This window comes from Caretta caretta, chromosome 2 (genome assembly GCF_965140235.1).
Source record: "Caretta caretta isolate rCarCar2 chromosome 2, rCarCar1.hap1, whole genome shotgun sequence".
Lineage (NCBI taxonomy): Eukaryota > Metazoa > Chordata > Testudines > Cheloniidae > Caretta > Caretta caretta.
The window spans coordinates 982,607-1,000,813 of record NC_134207.1 but is presented as its reverse complement, the minus strand read 5'-3'; the positions used below and the strand labels follow the sequence as shown (position 1 = coordinate 1,000,813).

At 58.0% G+C, this 18,207-nt stretch overlaps 1 protein-coding gene across 4 annotated transcripts in view; it reads left to right on the top strand.

Annotated features, from left to right (window-relative positions):
* The window catches only part of LOC125630863 (microtubule-actin cross-linking factor 1, isoforms 6/7), a 155,642-nt gene extending 138,055 nt beyond the window's left edge, over nucleotides 1–17,587 (top strand). For 3 of the 4 annotated variants that reach the window (XM_048837003.2, XM_075124840.1, XM_048837002.2), the window contains exons 35-40: nucleotides 193–347; nucleotides 6,380–6,454; nucleotides 8,764–8,881; nucleotides 10,799–10,983; nucleotides 16,928–17,048; nucleotides 17,191–17,587. In XM_048837003.2, the coding sequence (XP_048692960.2) occupies nucleotides 193–347; nucleotides 6,380–6,454; nucleotides 8,764–8,881; nucleotides 10,799–10,983; nucleotides 16,928–17,048; nucleotides 17,191–17,216 (680 nt within the window). In that variant the 3' untranslated portion in view covers nucleotides 17,217–17,587. The remainder of the gene's footprint in view (nucleotides 1–192; nucleotides 348–6,379; nucleotides 6,455–8,763; nucleotides 8,882–10,798; nucleotides 10,984–16,927; nucleotides 17,049–17,190) is intronic. The other variant, XM_048837001.2, reaches the window with a different exon arrangement.
* Nucleotides 17,588–18,207: the final 620 nt, after the last annotated feature.

Sequence of the window (18,207 nt, the reverse complement as noted above, 5' to 3'; positions counted from 1 at the left end):
ATAGGGCTGTGAGGGCTGATGCTGGTGGGGGTGGTGGGGGAGAGACAGGGCCCTGACACTGGGGAATTTCTCCCTCTGGGAAGGACTGGGGCCAGGGACACCCAGATCAGAGCCGGGGAGCCGCCAGGCTTGCAGGGGAACCACTGCAGGGGCACCGAAGGGTTCTCTGACAGCGCGCTTCCCCCGACCCAGAATTCCCCACTAACATCCTGGAGATGAGCGCTGTGGCCAGCATCTTTGATATGAACAGTGATGGCTTCATTGATTACTACGAGTTCGTCAGTGCTCTGCACCCCAGCCGCGACCCGCTGCGGAGGGTCGCTGATGCTGACCAGATCCAGGACGAGGTATGGCAGGGTGCGGAGCTGGGCAGCTCAGGCACTGGGAGGGCACCAGGAGCTGCAGGAGAGGAGCGTTCGCAGCTACTGCGGGGGCAGTGGGCAGTGAGTTGGAGTCTGAGGGGACCACTGGCATCATCTGCGCTGGCCTCCTGTGTCATGCAGGCCAGAGATGCTCCCAGATAACTCCTAGAGCAGAGCTTATAGACAAACACCCAACCCAGATTTAAACACTCCACCACCGCCCTGGTACATGGTCCCACCGCTTCACTGCCCTCCCTGTGAGAAACGTCACATCATTTCCTGCCCGCATTCGTCTGGCTTCAGCTTCCAGCCCTGGTGCGAAGGCTCCGAGAGGTGCGGCTCCAGGAGGTGGAGGGGCTGAACCTCCGAGACAGAGTGGACCCCTGAGAAGGGCTGTCTCCCTCTGCCAGCGATTAGCAGGGTTTATGCCGGGTACCCGGCCTCCAACAGGCTGGGCAGAGTGCTGGTGAAAGGCTGAGAAGGGGAGGCTGGAGAGCTGGGGTCTGTCTGGATGAGGAGACAGCTCCTGTGCTCCAGTATCTGTCCCCGAGACAGTCCAGGCAGGCTGGAGAGGAGTTAGCAGCAGGACCAGGGGACTGGGGACCTGTGCAGGGATGGAGGATGATCTGGGTCTGGCTTTAACTGGCACGTTGCACTTTCTGCGGCACAAGGCCTTGGGAACTGTGTCAAGGGGAGAACAACAGAGAACAATGGAGAGGGAGGGAGACAGCCACAGACATGGCCACGCCCTGGCAGCCCTGTGCACTCCTTAGGCAAAGCTCCCATTGGCTGCAGTAGCTGCTGACCCTGAGAAAGGAGCTCAGGTTCTGACCCATACCGAGAAGGGGACAAAGATAGCAAAGGGCTGGTGGTTATGGGTGATTGCTGGTGGGCATGTTGCTTGCCTTATTGGAGCTCATTGTTTGATAATGTAGGAATTGCCAGACTGGATCAGACCCTCCATGTCCATTAAGGGGGGGATATGCTAGAGGTCTATAAAATCATAACTGGGGTGGAGAAAGTGAAGAAGGAAGTGTGATTTACCCCTTCATGTAACACAAGAACCAGGGGTCACCCAATGACATTAACAGGCAGCAGGTTTAGCACAAACAAAAGGAAGTATTTCTTCCCACAATGCACGGTCACCCTGGGGAACTCCTTGCCAGAGGATGTAGTGAAGGCCATGACAATAACAGGGTTCAAAAAATAATTAGATGAGTTCCTGGAGGATAGGTCCATGAATGGCTATTAGCCAAGATGGTCAGGGATTCAACCCCATGCTTTGGGTTTCCCTAAACTCTGAATGACAGAAGCTGGGACTGGATGACAGGGGATGGGTCACTCAAAATTACCCTGCTCTGTTCATTCCCTCTGAAGCACCTGGTTCCAGCTACTGTTGGATGACAAGTTACTGGGCTAGATGGACCCAACATGGCCGTTCCTATTTTTGATTGAACTTTTTGAGTCTTTCAATATAAGGCAGGTTTTCCAATCTTTTTAATCATTCTTGTGGGTCTTCTCTGAAGCCTCCCCAATTTATCAACACCCTTGAATTGTGGATGCTAGAACTGTACCTCCAGCAGTGGTCACACCAGGGCCAAATACAAAGATACAAGAACCTCTCTGCTCCTACTCGAGAGTCCCCCGTTTATGCACCCAAGGATCCCATTAGCCCTTTGGCCACCGCATCGCACTGGGGCTCATGTTCACCTGATTATCCACCACAGCCCTCAGATTTTTTTCAGAGTCCTTGCTTCCCAGGGTAAAGTTCCCCCTTCTGTGTTCTCTGTTCCTGGATATATGCATTTGCATTTAGCCCTCTGGTTTGCTTGCACCCAGTTGACCAGGTGATCCAGGTGTCACAGGGTCCCTGGGCGATGCTCTGGAACTGCTCCCCATGAAGCCAGTCAGGACTCTGGGGAAGTCTCCTTTCTGGGAGCAGCCTGTCTGCAGGACACACAGCTCACCCAGCTTCCACCTTCCTGGGTCTGACCTCGGAGCATTCAGCCTCCTCTGCCCCTCTGTGCGCTTCCCACAGCGAGTCCGCCCAGGCGGGGCTCCTGGGGAAGCCAGAGGGTCCTGCCCCCCAACTCTGCAGTCAGACGGGACTCTCAGCCAGCCAGGAAAACAGAAGGTTTATTAGATGACAGGAACATGGTCTAACACAGAGCTAGTAGGTGCAGAGAACAGGACCCCTCAGCTGGGTCCATTTTGTGGGGCAGTGAGCCAGACAACCCCGTCTGCCCTTCACTCCATGTCCCAGCCAGCCCCAAACTGAAATTCCCTCCAGCCCCTCCTCCCCTGGGCTTTCCCCTTTCCCGGGCCAGGAGGTCACCTGATTCCTTTGTTCTCCAACCCTTCAGCTCTCACCTTGCAGGGGGGAAGGGCCCAGGCCATCAGTTGCCAGGAAACAGGTTTCAGAGGAACAGCCGTGTTAGTCTGTATTCGCAAAAAGAAAAGGAGTACTTGTGGCACCTTAGAGACTAACCAATTTATTTGAGCATGAGCTTTCGTGAGCTACAGCTCACTTCATCAGATGTATACCGTGGAAACTGCAGCAGACTTTAACAGGTGTCGGCCATTCTCTGTGTCCAGACCCCTGCACACACCTGCCCTCTAGGGCTCTGCAATGATCATACACCCTTACCCCACCACCTAGATACTTAAGAACTGCGTATGGGAAACTGAGGCACTCCCACACTATTCAGAGGAAACATTAAGAACAGTCCCACTTCGTCACACCAGGTCACTCTGAATCAGAATTTCAATCTGAATTTACCATGCCCCCAATTCTTGTGTCATTTGCAGAGGTGATCAGGCTTCTGGGTTTCTGATGATGATCACTTTGATGATTTTATGTTTCCTTCTGGTTATCGATAAAGGTGTTAAAGAGCGTAGGACCAATCACCAATCACTGGGGTACCCCCTGGAAAGCCACCCACTCAGTGACAACACCCCATTTACAGTGACAGTTCGAGACCAAGCAGTTAGCCAATTTTCAGGCCACGGTCATTTTATGTCATTCTAGTTTAGCAATCAGTGCCAGGCGGCACCAAGTCAAACGCCTTCAGAAGTCTCAATCTCTCAGTCAACACGATCACCTTTATCAGCCAAGCACGGAATCGCATCAGAAAAAGACACCATTAGTTTGACAGGATCTAGTTTCCATAAAGCCACATCGATTGGCATTAATTACATTACCCACCTTTACCTCATTATTAATTGAGTCCCATGTCAACCACTCTGTATTCTTGCCTGGGATCGAAGTCAGCCTGATAGGTCTGTAATTACCCGGCATGTCTCCCCATCTTCTTGAACTCGCCCAGGGCTTCAGGAAGGGAACTCCAGTGACATCTCAGCCAGCAGAGCCTGTGCACTGGGGCCGTGTGCAGGGCCTGCGGGCTTAGTCACGGGGCAGGGCAGAGCGAGCTGACCCTCCTCCCAGGGCATTGGCAGGGTGTAGGGGGGCCACGACCTGGGTCTTTTTGATGGGCAAGGTTAGGTGCCATCACTGCATCCTTTAAAAGGCTGGAGTTCGCGGAGAGAGATTGGGCTGAGCCCTGTCTGGGACACGTGCCTGGGCTGGGGAGCGTCTCACGTTGTTTAACGATATTGGGAGCGGGTGAAACCTAGCGGTGGAATCAGGCTGGCATCTCTACCAGTGATCTGGAAGAACAGACTGACTCGCTGATGTGTGTCATTCAGGGATATTTGGAAAGCAAGAGCAAACGATTATCCCGGGAAATACCTTGTCCCGCTGGGATGAGCCGGAGGCGCGGTAACATGGCCCTTTCCCTGAGCTACCAGCACTGGCTTCACGCTGTGCGACCCAAGCCGTTGAGTCTTTCTCAGTGACGTTCCTCACCTCAGATAGCGAGGGGCAGCTGCTGCCCTGCATCTTTGGTGCCGGTGTTAGCCGTCCTGTCCAGGGCTCACGCTGGACTGTCCACCTCGTGCAATGCCCAGGGTGATATTTCGGACAAGCCTTCCTTGTTGATGGCGTAGCTCCAAGCAGCGATCCCCTGCTTCAGATGTTACACTCCCCGCACCACGATGTGGTACAGGTTGGAGTCAGGGGGAGTCAGCTAAGATTGGCCTCCATGTTTTGGTCAAAGACATGGTCCATGGTCAAAGACAAAGCTGCAAAATCTGGGACCAGGTCTACCCGCGACTCCAATCTCTGCATAACAAAACTGTCGAAGCAGTCTCCAGCTTTTGCTGTTTGGGTTCTATACTCACCAGTTCCTCCAACTCTCACATGGAGGTTCCCCATCGGATTGGCATCGCAGTGTCATTTACAACAAATATGGAATTAGCATCATCCCAGCACAACAATCAAGTTCAGGATCTATATCCTCTCCGTACCATTGTCCGGCTGCCAAATGTGGACGCAGTGCTGCTCAGACTGGGCAAAGCTGGAGGTTTTCCACACAACATGCCAGCGTTATATATTGGGCATAAAGTGAGATGACTTCACCTGTAATGCAGATGTTTATGGTCACTCTGGTCTACAGACTCCCGGGGCCATTGTCCGCAGACAGCGTCTTATGCTTTTCGGACATGTCACGAGAATGCCACAAGAGATTCCAGCAACATCATTCTCCGGGTGGCTTGGATAAAATTGCACCACCTGAGGGCTGCAGGTGGCACAGAGGCAGACCCCCTATTACCTGGGTTCATCAAGTCTGTTCTGTTTTTGACTCTTGGGCCATCAAACCCTTGTGGCCACGCAGGAACGGCCCAAATGGTGAATGATCACTCCAGCCAACCGCTTGGCTAAGCGCTGAAGAAGACAGATATTGGCGGAGGGCGAATAATGCCGGGAACTGGTCACAGGGTGAGCTGGATCGCCTGGGACGGGGGCTCACTTGGACAGGGCGTGTTTGGACACAGTGAAATGCAAGGTCAGACATCTAGCAACCGCATGGGGGCTGGATTCCAATGCAGTGACCCTGCCAAGGACTGAGGGCTTATGACACAGCTCCTGGTGCAGCCCTGGGGCCAGCCGGGTGATATGATCCCCGGATGTGTGCGCAGGGGAATAGAGAGGGGGAGCAGGAAGGTGACGACCTCTGGGTGCAGCACTGCCGAGCCCTTACTGGGATTCTGCGTCCTGCCCTGGGCTCCGCACTGGAAACAGGAGGCTGTAACGCTGGAGAGCCACAGACAGAACTCCAGGGCTGCCAGCGAGAGCCTCAAAGCACTCCCTCCGCTGGCTTGAGAGACCGGCGGGGAGGTGCCGTGCTCGCAGCCTGCAAGGGGAGAGGAGAGTGCTGACAGCAGCTGGCTCTTTACCAGAAAAAGGCCTGAGAAAGAGGCACCGGCTGGAAGCTGAAGCTGGACCAATTCAGCCAGGCAAAGAGGGGCAGGTTTTTAACAGGGAGGTGGTTAGCCATGGAACAGTTTGCCAAGTGTCGGGGTGGGCTCTCCCGCTCTGGAGGCCTCCAGTCCAGCCTGGTTGGAACATGCTTTAGCCAAGCACAAGCCGCGGGGCTCAGCCCAGGGGTCGCTGGCCTGCGCTACATAGGAGCGAGATACTCTAACGGCCTCCCTTGCCTGGAGCTATGAATTGTGGCTCCCTCAGAGCCTGGGGGAGGAAAAAATCAGAAATGGGGGGATGGGGGGGGCTGCAGGTGCCTTTTGCCGTAGTCACTCCCTGTGATATCACCATCCCAGCCCACCCTGACACAGGGTACATGAGCGCGAGGGTGCCAGCCACAGCCGTCCTGCTCCATCTGGCTGATGGGTTGAATCGGGGCTGGCTCACAGGCTGGAGCTGTTCCTGCCCTTTCACCCTGACATCTGTGAGGGCCACACCAGGGCTGGGCAGCTTGCAGACCGGTGCAGGGCCCAGGGCTCACACCAGGTGGGGCAGATGATGGAGGGAGGAAGGGCAGATGCTGGGGGCGGGAGGGGTCTCTCCAGGCTGTCAGCCAGCTCATGGAGTCCCAGCCTTTGGAAGCCGCGCTGGGCGGTCACAGGCCTCACACTGCCCAGGACCTTGTGCTGTGTTCCAGGTAAACCGGCAGGTGGCCCAGTGCAACTGTGCCAAGCGCTTCCAGGTGGAGCAAATCAGTGCCAATCGGTACCGGGTAAGTACCACCCCCTGCCCTCGGCGAGATGGGACTGCTGCAGCCTGGCATGTCCCTGCCCGTTTGGACACCTGGGTCCACGAGCAGAGACACCGCGCTTATCCTGAGTCTCCCTCAGCCCTGATCCCTCTCTGCCGGGGAGCTGGGAGAGGTTCCCTGCTTGGCCAGAGCTGAGACTTGGGGCTGAGTCCTCCCTGCCCTTTGGGCCCCAGACAGCAGCCTGGTGAGGTGCCCAGTCAGTACAGAGAGACCACAGCTCCCCCAGGCCAGTACGGAGATGCTGTGGCTCCCCCCACCGCATCAGTACAGAGGGGCCACGGCTCCCCCCATGTAACTTTCCTGGTTCTGGCAGGACCCAACTGAGAGTATCAATTCAGGACCAATAGCAGAGAGCAGGGCAGTCACAGCCCCAGGCTGGGGTTTCTGTGCACACCAAGGCAAACCAAACCAGCCAGACAGAGAAGACTTTGGTCTCACCCCACTGGCTAACCACAAGTCACACAAGCAATTCCCTTAGACACCCCAGTTTCCCAGTATCCCCACCACTGCCCCTCGTTATGGGGACAGATGGTTATGAAAACCAATACCCCAGTAAAAGAAGAAAGGTTCCCTCGATCCCAAAGGACCAAGCCCCAGACCCAGGTCAATGTACAAATCAGCTCTTACCCACAAATCACGCTGTTGCCAATCCTTTTGAATCTAAAATCTAAAGGTTTATTCATAAAAGGAAAAAGATAGAGATGAGAGCTAGAATGGGTTCAATGGAATCAATGACAGACAGGAACGGCCAAGTTCTCGGTTCAGACTTGCAGCAGTGAGGGAATAAACGGCAGGTTCAAATCAAGTCTCTGGAGAACATCAAGAAAATCAAGTCTCTGGGGGGGAGGGATAGCTCAGTGGTTTGAGCATTGGCCTGCTAAACCCAGGGTTGTGAGTTCAATCCTTGAGGGGGCCATTTAGGGATCTGGGGTGAAAATTGGGGATTGGTCCTGCTTTGAGCAGGGGGTTGGACTAGATACCTCCTGAGGTCCCTTCCAACCCTGATATTCTATGATTCTGTGATCCCCAGCTGGGATGGGTCTTTCAGTCCTTGGTTCAAAGCTTCAGTGCAGCCAAGTCCCTCCAGAGATAGGAAGCAGGATTGAAGACCAGATGGGGGAGCTGCAGCAGCGTTTTACAGTCTCTTGCCACGTGGTCTCTGCTTTCTGTGTCCCAAAGACAAGCTGCCCATCCCATGGCCTGGAAACACCTCAGAGTTCTGTCCACAGGCAGGTCCCTGCACACCTGGCTGAGTCCCAAGGCGTGTCTGCCTTCTCTCAATGGGTCAGTTGTATAGCGGATGGTCCTTAATGGGTCATCAAGCAAGCTAGGCAGAGCTGACACCAACTTGTCTGGGGTGTCACCCAGAAGCAGAGCAGAAGTTTGAAATACAGACAGTACAGAGCCAATATTCATAACTTCAACTACAAAAATGATACACACATACAGACAGCATAATCCTAACCAGCAAACCATCACCTTGTCTGAGACACCTCATTTGACCCCCTTTGTACAAGATTTGGTGCCACTACAGGACCTTGGTTGCAACCATGTTCTATACGGTCCCAGTTCAGTCAATAACGTCACACCCCATCAGTACAGAGGGGCCAAGGTTCCCCCAGGTCAGTACAGAGGGGCCTCCCTCCCCCATCAGTACAGCGAGGCTGTGGCTCCCCCCCACCTCCCCCCAGTCAGTATGGAGAGGCCGTGCCCCACGCCCACATCAGCACAGCCAGGCCGTGGCTCCCCCTCACTGGGGGAACCAGCTCCTGCGGTGAAGCCTCATTCCAGCATCTGTAACTGGCTGGAGAAGGCGTCTGGCCTGGCAGCAGCCAGAGACGGGGTCTGTGCCAGCACCAGGGGCTGGGGGTTTGGAGAGGGTCCATGGTAATTTGTCTCCTCACCGGTGTCCCAACCTGTGTGGGCGCTGGATTACCCTAGCCGTGCCCAGCACAGCCCCTGCAGACCCCTGCCCCGGCAGCAGCCCATGCCCTGGCCGGCTGGCTGCCTTTGGAGCACAAGGGGCTGTAGGTCCTATGACTAGGGTGACCAGGGACAGTCCCAATATTCGGGGCTTTGTCTCATATAGGGGCTGATTACCCCCCCCGACCCGATTGGTCGCCCTGCTGTCTGGTCACCCTACTGCTCCCCTCGGGCCAGGCCTTGGCGCCAGGCTGGGAGGGGGCTCGGGCGCGACGACGCGAGCCCTGCCTGGGGCCGCGTCCTTGCTGCGGGGCACCTCACGCTGCCCCCGTGCTTTGCCTCCGCAGTTCGGGGAGTCGCAGCAGCTGCGCATGGTGCGGATCCTGCGTAGCACCTTGATGGTGAGAGTGGGGGGAGGCTGGATCGCGCTCGATGAGTTCCTGGTGAAGAACGACCCTTGCCGAGGTAGGCGGCGCGGGTGGGGCCTGGGCTCCCTGCAGCACGTGGGGCAGAGCCGGGGGGCCTGGGGGCTCAGCGAGGGGAATACCCCTTCGCCCTGTGCCTGGGGGTGCGGTTGCCAGCCAGCTGGTGGCCTGGAAACGGCTCAGGCTGTCCCCTGCCCCGGGGGCTTCACTGACTGGCTGAGCAGGGCAGGGGTAGCTGGGCCTGAGCTCCCGCACGCCCCGTGGGGTGAGACTGAGCTGCCCCCAGAATGGCCAGAGCTGGGGAGCCTGGAGCGAGGGCAAGTGTGGGGCTCGGTGTCTGTGCTCGGCCTGTGCCAGCCAGCAGGGGTTGCCGCAGGCCGAGGGGTGGGAGGGCTGAGTCCCAGCAAAATAGCAGCCCTGGAAGTCGAGCGTCCCCGTGCCTCTCGGACAGACAGATTTTCCCTCCCGCTGGCCCGGAGCCACAGGCTGCCGCAGCAGCAAGAAACGCAGCGGGCTTGGTGCAAGCTCGTTTTGTGCTCAGGGGCCTCAGAAAGAGAGACGGCTGCCGCTCTGCAAGGTTAATTGGCACGTCTGTGGCCAAACTATGAATCAAACCCAGGAGTGCCGGACCCGAGCCATAACCCCCGCACCTCCCAGAGCCGGGGAGAGAACCCAGGAGTGCCGGCCCCCAGCCGTAACCCCCACGCCTCCCAGAGCCGGGGAGAGAACCCAGGAGTGCCGGCCCCCAGCCGTAACCCCCGCGCCTCCCAGATCCAGGGAGAGAACCCAGGAGTCCCGGCTCCAGCCGTAACCCCCGCGCCTCCCAGATCCAGGGAGAGAACCCAGGAGTCCCGGCTCCAGCCGTAACCCCCGCGCCTCCCAGATCCAGGGAGAGAACCCAGGAGTCCCGGCTCCAGCCGTAACCCCCGCACCTCCCAGAGCCGGGGAGAGAACCCAGGAGTGCCGGCCCCCAGCCATAACCCCCGCGCCTCCCAGATCCAGGGAGAGAACCCAGGAGTCCCGGCTCCAGCCGTAACCCCCGCCCCTCCCAGAGCCGGGGAGAGAACCCAGGAGTGCCGGCCCCCAGCCGTAACCCCCGCGCCTCCCAGAGCCGGGGAGAGAACCCAGGAGTCCCGGCTCCAGCCGTAACCCCCGCGCCTCCCAGATCCAGGGAGAGAACCCAGGAGTCCCGGCTCCAGCCGTAACCCCCGCGCCTCCCAGAGCCGGGGAGAGAACCCAGGAGTGCCGGCCCCCAGCCGTAACCCCCGCGCCTCCCAGAGCCGGGGAGAGAACCCAGGAGTCCCGGCTCCAGCCGTAACCCCCGCGCCTCCCAGAGCCGGGGAGAGAACCCAGGAGTGCCGGCCCCCAGCCGTAACCCCCGCGCCTCCCAGAGCCGGGGAGAGAACCCAGGAGTGCCGGCCCCCAGCCGTAACCCCCGCGCCTCCCAGAGCCGGGGAGAGAACCCAGGAGTGCCGGCCCCCAGCCGTAACCCCCGCGCCTCCCAGAGCCGGGGAGAGAACCCAGGAGTGTTGGCCCCCAGACGTAAACCCCACCCCTCCCAGAGCCGGGGAGAGAACCCAGGAGTCCCGGCCCCCAGCTGTAACCCCTGCGCCTCCCAGAGCCGGGGAGAGAACCCCGCTTTACCCACTCGACCTTGCTAGAATTCACGTCTCATAGAATCTGCAGCCCAAACCGCACCCAGCTGGTCCCCTGGGCATAATCCGCTGGGCTGCAGTTCATCCCAGCCGTGATTGCCCCACTGGGAGACCCAGCCGGGGTCCAGGGCAGCTGTTAGCCCTGGTGACTCCCTGACAGGCACCTCTGCCCGGTTCCCTGGCATGCTGCAGTTTGGCCAGGCCCTTTGCACCCACGCCTGGCGCTCAGCATGGCCCTGCGGGCGGGCAGCCGCTGCCCGTGCCCGCACCTCTCGCTCACCGTGTCTGTCTCCCCTGTGCAGTGAAGGGACGGACCAACCTGAAGATCAATGAGAAATACCTGTCCCCAGACGCCTTCGGGGCCGCAGCCGCCTGTGCCAGCAGCCAGTCAGCCCCCCCCTCCAAAGTGCTGTCCCCCAGCCGCTCCAACTCCAGCCTCAGCCTCTACAGCAGCGCCTCAGCCCCCAGCAGCCCCCTGGCCAGGAAGGTAAGAACCGCCGGGCCTGGGAGCCCAGGGAGTGATAGGAAGGGGGGCCCATGGCAGCATGTGCCCCCTGCAAGGCATGGCAGGGCCCCACAGGGACTCTCCCCCAGGTGGGAGGGTGGGGGCCCTGGAGCCTGGGATTAGAGGATTGGGCCAAAAGAAATCTGATGAGGTTCAACAAGGACAAGTGCAGAGTCCTGCACTTAGGACGGAAGAATCCCATGCACCGCTACAGACTAGGGACCGAATGGCTAGGCAGCAGTTCTGCGGAAAAGGACCTGGGGTGACAGTGGACGAGAAGCTGGATATGAGTCAGAAGTGTGCCCTTGTTGCCAAGAAGGCCAATGGCATTTTGGGATGTATAAGTAGGGGCATAGCGAGCAGATCGAGGGACGTGATCGTTCCCCTCTATTCGACATTGGTGAGGCCTCATCTGGAGTACTGTGTCCAGTTTTGGGCCCCACACTTCAAGAAGGATGTGGATAAATTGGAGAGAGTCCAGCGAAGGGCAACAAAAATGATTAGGGGACTGGAACACATGAGTTATGAGGAGAGGCTGAGGGAGCTGGGATTGTTTAGCCTGCAGAAGAGAAGAATGAGGGGGGATTTGATAGCTGCTTTCAACTACCTGAAAGGGGGTTCCAAAGAGGATGGCTCTAGACTGTTCTCAATAGTAGCAGATGACAGAACGAGGAGTAATGGTCTCAAGTTGCAGTGGGGGAGATTTAGGTTGGATATTAGGAAAAACTTTTTCACGAGGAGGGTGGTGAAACACTGGAATGGGTTACCTAGGGAGGTGGTGGAATCTCCTTCCTTAGAGGTTTTTAAGGTCAGGCTTGACAAAGCCCTGGCTGGGATGATTTAGTTGGGGATTGATCCTGCTTTGAGCAGGTGGTGGGACTAGATACCTTCTGGGGTCCCTTCTGTCACAGGGTCCCTGGGTGATGCTCTGGAACTGCTCCCCATGAAGCCAGGCAGGACTCTGGGGAAGTCTCCTTTCTGTGAGCAGCCTGTCTCCAGGGCAAGAAGCTCACACAGCTTCCACCTTCCTGGGTCTGACCTCGGAGCATTCAGCATCCTCTGCCCCTCCGTGCGCTTCCCACAGCAAGTCTGCCCAGGCGGGGCTCCTGGGGAAGCCAGAGGGTCCTGCCTCCCAACTTCGCAGTCAGACGTGACTCTCAGCCAGCCAGTAAAACAGAAGGTTTATTAGACGACAGGAACATGGTCTAAAACAGAACTTGCAGGTGCAGAGAACAGGACCCCTCAGCTGGGTCCATTTTGGGGGGCAATGAGCCACACAACCACGTCTGCCCTTCACTCCATGTCCCAGCCAGCCCCAAACTGAAACTCCCTCCAGCCCCTCCTCCTCTGGGCTTTGTTCCTTTCCCGGGCCAGGTGGTCACCTGATTCCTTTGTTCTCCAACCCTTTAGCTAAAAGAAAAGGAGTACTTGTGGCACCTTAGAGACTAACCAATTTATTTGAGCATGAGCTTTCGTGAGCCACAGCTCACGAAAGCTCATGCTCAAATAAATTGGTTAGTCTCTAAGGTGCCACAAGTACTCCTTTTCTTTTTGCGAATACAGACTAACACGGCTGTTCCTCTGAACCCTTTAGCTCTCACCTTGCAGGGGGGAAGGGCCCAGGCCATCAGTTGCCAGGAAACAGGGTGTCGGCCATTCTCTGTGTCCAGACCCCTGCACACACCTGCCCTCTAGGGCTCTGCAATGATCATGCACCCTTCTCCCCCCACCTAGATACTTAAGAACTGCATAGGGGAAACTGAGGCCACCCCCACACTATTCAGAGGAAACATTAAGAACAGTCCCGCTTCGTCACATCTCTCCCCACCTTCGATACCGAACTGAGAGCGGTCACTTTAGCCGGTGACCTGGGGAAGTTCGAAGCCACCAAAGTTCCCATGGATGCCCCAGCATCTCTCCCATTCCTTGGTGGGCGTTACACCAGGCCCTTCCAGTTTCATGCCCTCCCTTAGGTTGGGGGTAGTTGATAGCACTTGCAGGCTACATGTGGGAAGGTTTATGTGGCACGTGCCCTTTTGCCACCCCAAAACCCCAGGGGTCAAACTGGGATCGGGTCTTCTCCCAGCACTCCAGTCTGGAGGGCTGCAATTCGGGCTCTCTTGGTTAAGAGCCCCCATCTTGACCTGGGCCACATACTGGTCACTTACAGAACTAGCATGGAGACATTCCTTTCTCAACAACCTTGTCTCCCCAACAAACTGGCCAAACACAGCCACTTGGTTACAGGACTGTTTAACATTCTTAACAGCTTTCACTCCATCTGAGACCTTCTCAGAGCTATCCACACTGGATCCTTCAACGGGAAAGTCAGTGGATCCATTCACAACAGAAAATTTCTGGCTGTTAGGAACTGAAACTTTCTTGAATCACTTTCACACCCTTCAGTTGCAATAAACTGCTTGCAAAGACTCCCTGAGGATTCCTTTCCTGAGGGGCTTTTCTATGCAACAATTCACCCCCCAAAGAAATTCTGCTCTTACCCTCTTTACCCAGTGCTTGCTCTAGAGGAACATTTGCCTGAGCAACAACAGACTCTTTCTGGGTCTCCCTTACATCCAGAATCACCTCTGGCCCATCCGGCGGATTCCTACACAATCCCCTTTCAGGCAAACTGACAGACTTCCGAGATAAAAGGTCAGAATCATTCTCCTCCCCTTTGCCACACACAAGTTCAGGAATCTTTTCCTTCTTGCTACCTGTTTCCACACCCTCAGTAAGTAACACAATCACATCACCTTCCTGCTCTCCTTGTGCCCTGGCTAGGATCTCACCCTATTTAGACAGAGTTGCTACACCCTTTCCCACCCACACACTAGCAACAGGCAAAATACAAACACCAGAATTGTCTGGGCTCTGGGATTTTACATAGACACTAACTGGATGCGACCTGGTTACAGGGCCATTCTCCCGAGCAGACACAAACTTAGGACCCTTCCCTTCCTGGGCGTTAGCTGAATCCAGAACCAGCTCTGAGACAACTGCACGACCCTCAACCATCACAGGCTGAAAGGCCCCTTCTGTCTGCTCCACAGACAAAGAAGAGCCGGACACGCTTTCTCCTTTCCCAGACACACAGCTTGGGATCTCATTCCCCTTGTCCCAGCACACAAGGCTGGTCACAGACAACTGCTTGGAGACCAGGGTAGCTCCCTCCATAGGCAAGTCAATACCCCTGACAGACACAGGCACGTTTCCTTCACTGTCACAATTCTCCACCCAGCTAACAGGCAAGGGCCAGGGACTCTCATCTTCCACTCTCCTCGCCTTCCCACCCTGCTGACTGGACACAGCCATCAGATCACAAGGCTGCCTGGGCTCATCCAGACTTTCCTTACCCAGCACCTTGCCACTCCCAACAGATCCCCTGCCCTGCCTGTGTCTCCCCCCACTCAGCTGGGGTCTCAGCTTCCCCTGTGCTCAGCGCTGCCCTTGCTCTCCCAGTGGGGGTAGGCAGCGAGCTCGCTGCTTTCCTCACAGCATCAGAGCCAGCCTGAGCCTAGCAGCTCCTCCCTGCTGCCAGCCAGGTCATCTGCATTTTCACTGACCATTTCCCTCTCCACCGAATGGTTCCCTGGATTCAAATTCAAACCCTTGGCCGTTACAGGAGCAGGGCCTGGATCCTGTCCCAAAGAGACACAGTCACCCCACAACAGGGTCTCGCAGCTGGTGTCCTGGGGTACCCCAACGACCAGCCAGTCCCACTCCTCCTGGGTCTGCACAGGGATCTGGCCCATAGGGAAGGCAAGGGGCTTCATCCCTGGGACCCTCACCCAGCTCACACAGCCCCTCAGCATCTGAGGCTGCACTACCCAGGGCCTGACAACAGTTCTCGCTGTCCCAGAATCTCGCCACCGCAGGAACGTCTCCCCATTGACCATCACCTTCCGCTCCCACTGGAGGTCCGAGGGGCCTGGCCCCAGGAAACTCCACACAGACATATAGGTTGGGGTCAGGAGTGGGAGCCTGTCCACATCCCCAACCATCTGGCTGACGGAGTCTATGGCCTTGGGACCCAGCAAGGGAGCTAGACACCGGGGCTTTTCCGCAGGGTCCCCTTGGTTCAAATCGCCAGCCTGCTCAAAGGCAGTGAGGTGGGCATCCACACCCCCCCCCCTTAACCAGGGGCAGCAATTTAGTCTCGAGGTTCCCTGTGGAACTGGCCCCCTGGGATCTATCCCCACTCACCCCTGGGAGGTCCCCTAAGCCTCTCCGCTCCCCCACCGCCAGTTCATCCTGCTGCTGCTTCTGCAGCTCTTTCTCGGGCTCTCGCTGTCTCCCACGGTCCTCTTGCTCTCTCGGACTCAGCTCCAATCCCGTCCGTCTCCGATCCCCCGATGGGGAACCCGATCGTGAAGACCCCCGTCTGGTCGGAGACTGGAGTCTTGGGGATGCCTGGCTACCACTCCAGCTGCTCCCAGATCCTGCTATAGCCCCATTTGGGGTCAGGAATCTGTTCCTTAGAGCGGTCATCCTCCTCCAGCTGCACGGTCATCCTCCTCCAGCTGATCCTCCTCCAGCTGCACGATGAACTGTGCTTTGGTGAACTTTCCAACGCTCAGTGTCCTTCTTCAGGAGACGGTGACAGGCCATCACTCCGCTCACAGGCTCTGTGAGTTTTTGTGGACTCACAGGCCTGTGTGCTCTCAGCTCCCCACGGTTTCCAGGGAGATCCCCTCGTCTGCCAGCCCTTCTCAAGATCACCACCTCTTTGCCAGGGTTGAGCCGCAGACTCCTCCACCCCTGGGACCGCTCGCTGCAATCCCCAGGGGAACCCTGTTACTGCAAAAGTCCTTCTCTCTCCCAGGGCCAAGCCTCAGGCTCCTCCGCCCCTGGGACTGCTCATCGCAGTCCCCAGGGGGACCCCATTACTGCACAGTCCTTCTCTCTGGTCACACACTCCCAGGGGTTAACCGCCCCCTGAAACCGTCTCTCTCTGAGCCTTCAGCACACCTGGTCCCCGTCAATCCCCCTTCGTTTTACTGCTCCCCTGTCACTTACTCCAGGAAGCGCCATCCATGGGGTGCAGTACATCCCACCGCTACCACCAGTTGCAACGGAGTCCCCGGGCGATGCTCTGGAACTGCTCCCCAGGCAGGACTCCGGAGCAGTCGCCTTTCTGTGAGTAGCCTGTCTGCAGGACACACAGCTCACACAGCTTCCACCTTCCTGGGTCTGACCTTGGAGCATTCAGCATCCTCTGCCCCTCCGTGCACTTCCCACAGCCAGTCCGCCCAGGCAGGGCTCCTGGGGAAGCCAGAGGGTCCTGCCCCACAACTCCGCAGTCAGACGTGACTGTCAGCCAGCCAGTAAAACAGAAGATCTATTAGACGACAGGAACATGGTCTAACACAGAGCTTGAAGGTGCAGAGAACCAGACCCCTCAGCTGGGTCCATTTTGTGGGGCAGTGAGCCAGACAACCACATCTGCCCTTCACTCCATGTCTCCAGCCAGCCCCAAACTGAAAACCCCCTCCAGCCCCTCCTGCTCTCACTTTCCCCTTTCCCAGGACAGGAGGTCACGGGATTCCTTTGTTCTCCAACCCTTTATCTCTCACCTTGCAGGGGGGAAGGGCCAGGCCATCAGTGACCAGGAAACAGGGTGTCGGCCATTCCCTGTGTCCAGACCCTGCACACACCTGCCCTTTAGGGCTCTGCAGTGATCATACACCCTTATCCCACCCCCTAGATACTTAAGAACTGCCTAGGGGAAACTGAGGCACCTCCACACTATTCAGAGGAAACATTAAGAACAGTCCCACTTTGTCACACCTTCCAATCCTGATATTCTATGATTCTATGATCACACGAGGGCTGGATTCCCCAACTCTGGTTCTGTCTGGCCACAGCCCTGCACTGAGCTCCTTCCCAGCCGTGTCCTCGAGTAACCGCCTCTCCTCTGCCCCAGGCTGTCCAGCGCCGGACACGCTCCGGAGACCGGTGCCCCCGTTCCCGCAGTTCCCTCCTGGCTGACAGGGCTGAGCTGAGCTTCTCCGCACCCCAGACCAGCACAGAGGCAGCGCCCCCAGGTGAGAGCCCATAAGCAGACTCCGGCAGCCTGGGCAGGGGCACCGGGAGGGCCCGGGCGGGCTCCCACCCCCGGCCCGTGGGCCTGTCCCTGCTGCCAAAGCTGCTCTTTGGCCCCAGGCCCTCTCTCTGCTTTGCTTCCAGAGCCCCCCGAAGGCTCTCCCACATGAGAGCGCAGCCCGTCGGAGCAGCCCCCCTGCACCAGGGCAGACGCCCTCCCCGGCACAGCCGAGCCCCACTCAGGATTTTCTGCCCTTCCCAATGGCTGCACCAGCCGAGCCGTTTCCATTCCGGGGATGTGGCTCCAAGGCTGGAGAGGATGGAAGACCCTGGCCCAACCCTTCAGCAGAGAGCTGTGTGTGTGCGTGTGTGTGTACCTTGCAGGGTGTGTGTTCTTGCGTGTGTACCTGGGGAGAGTGTGTGTACCTGCGTGTGTACCTCAGGGTGCATGTGTGTACACCGCTGGGGGTTGAACCTCGGGGGCGTGTGGGTGTAGCTCAGGTGGGTGTACCTTGGTGGTGTGCACACGTGTGTGTGTACATCAGGGTGGGGGGGGTGTACCTCGGGGGGGGGGGGGGTGTACCTCCAGGGGTGGGCGTGTGCACACGTGCTCTGCTGAGGGCTCTGCCCGTCCCTGGCTCACAGGGCAGGAAGCCAGAGGGACCCGCGGGCAGGGCTCTGCTGTGTCCATCTGTCGTGCTGCTGGCCTGGCCCAGGACATATGCAAACACGCCCGTGAAACACACCAGCCTGCGCCCCCTCCGGGCATTCGCCAGCTCCCCCGGTGCAGCAGGGAGACGGCTCAGGGTGACGGCAGAGGCACCCCCAGCCCCTACACCTGGAGACAGAGCCTGGGATCTCACCCGGCCCTGAAGACTCTGCCCCCAGCATCCCTGGGGCTGTAAAACCATGCGCAGGGACCAGCCCGTCACCGTGGGCATCTTCTGCTCCGGTGCTGCACTCGTAAACCTGCCACTGCAGTCGCTGGGAGCCCCCCACCCAGCGTTCCTGCCCCCCCAGCGCCCCCTGCTGGGAGCCCCCCCATCCAGCGTTCCTGCCCTGCCCCTCCAGCGCCCCCTGCTGGGAGCCCCCCACCCAGCGTTCCTGCCCTGCCCCCCCAGCGCCCCTTGCTGGGAGCCCTCCCCATCCAGCGTTTCTGCC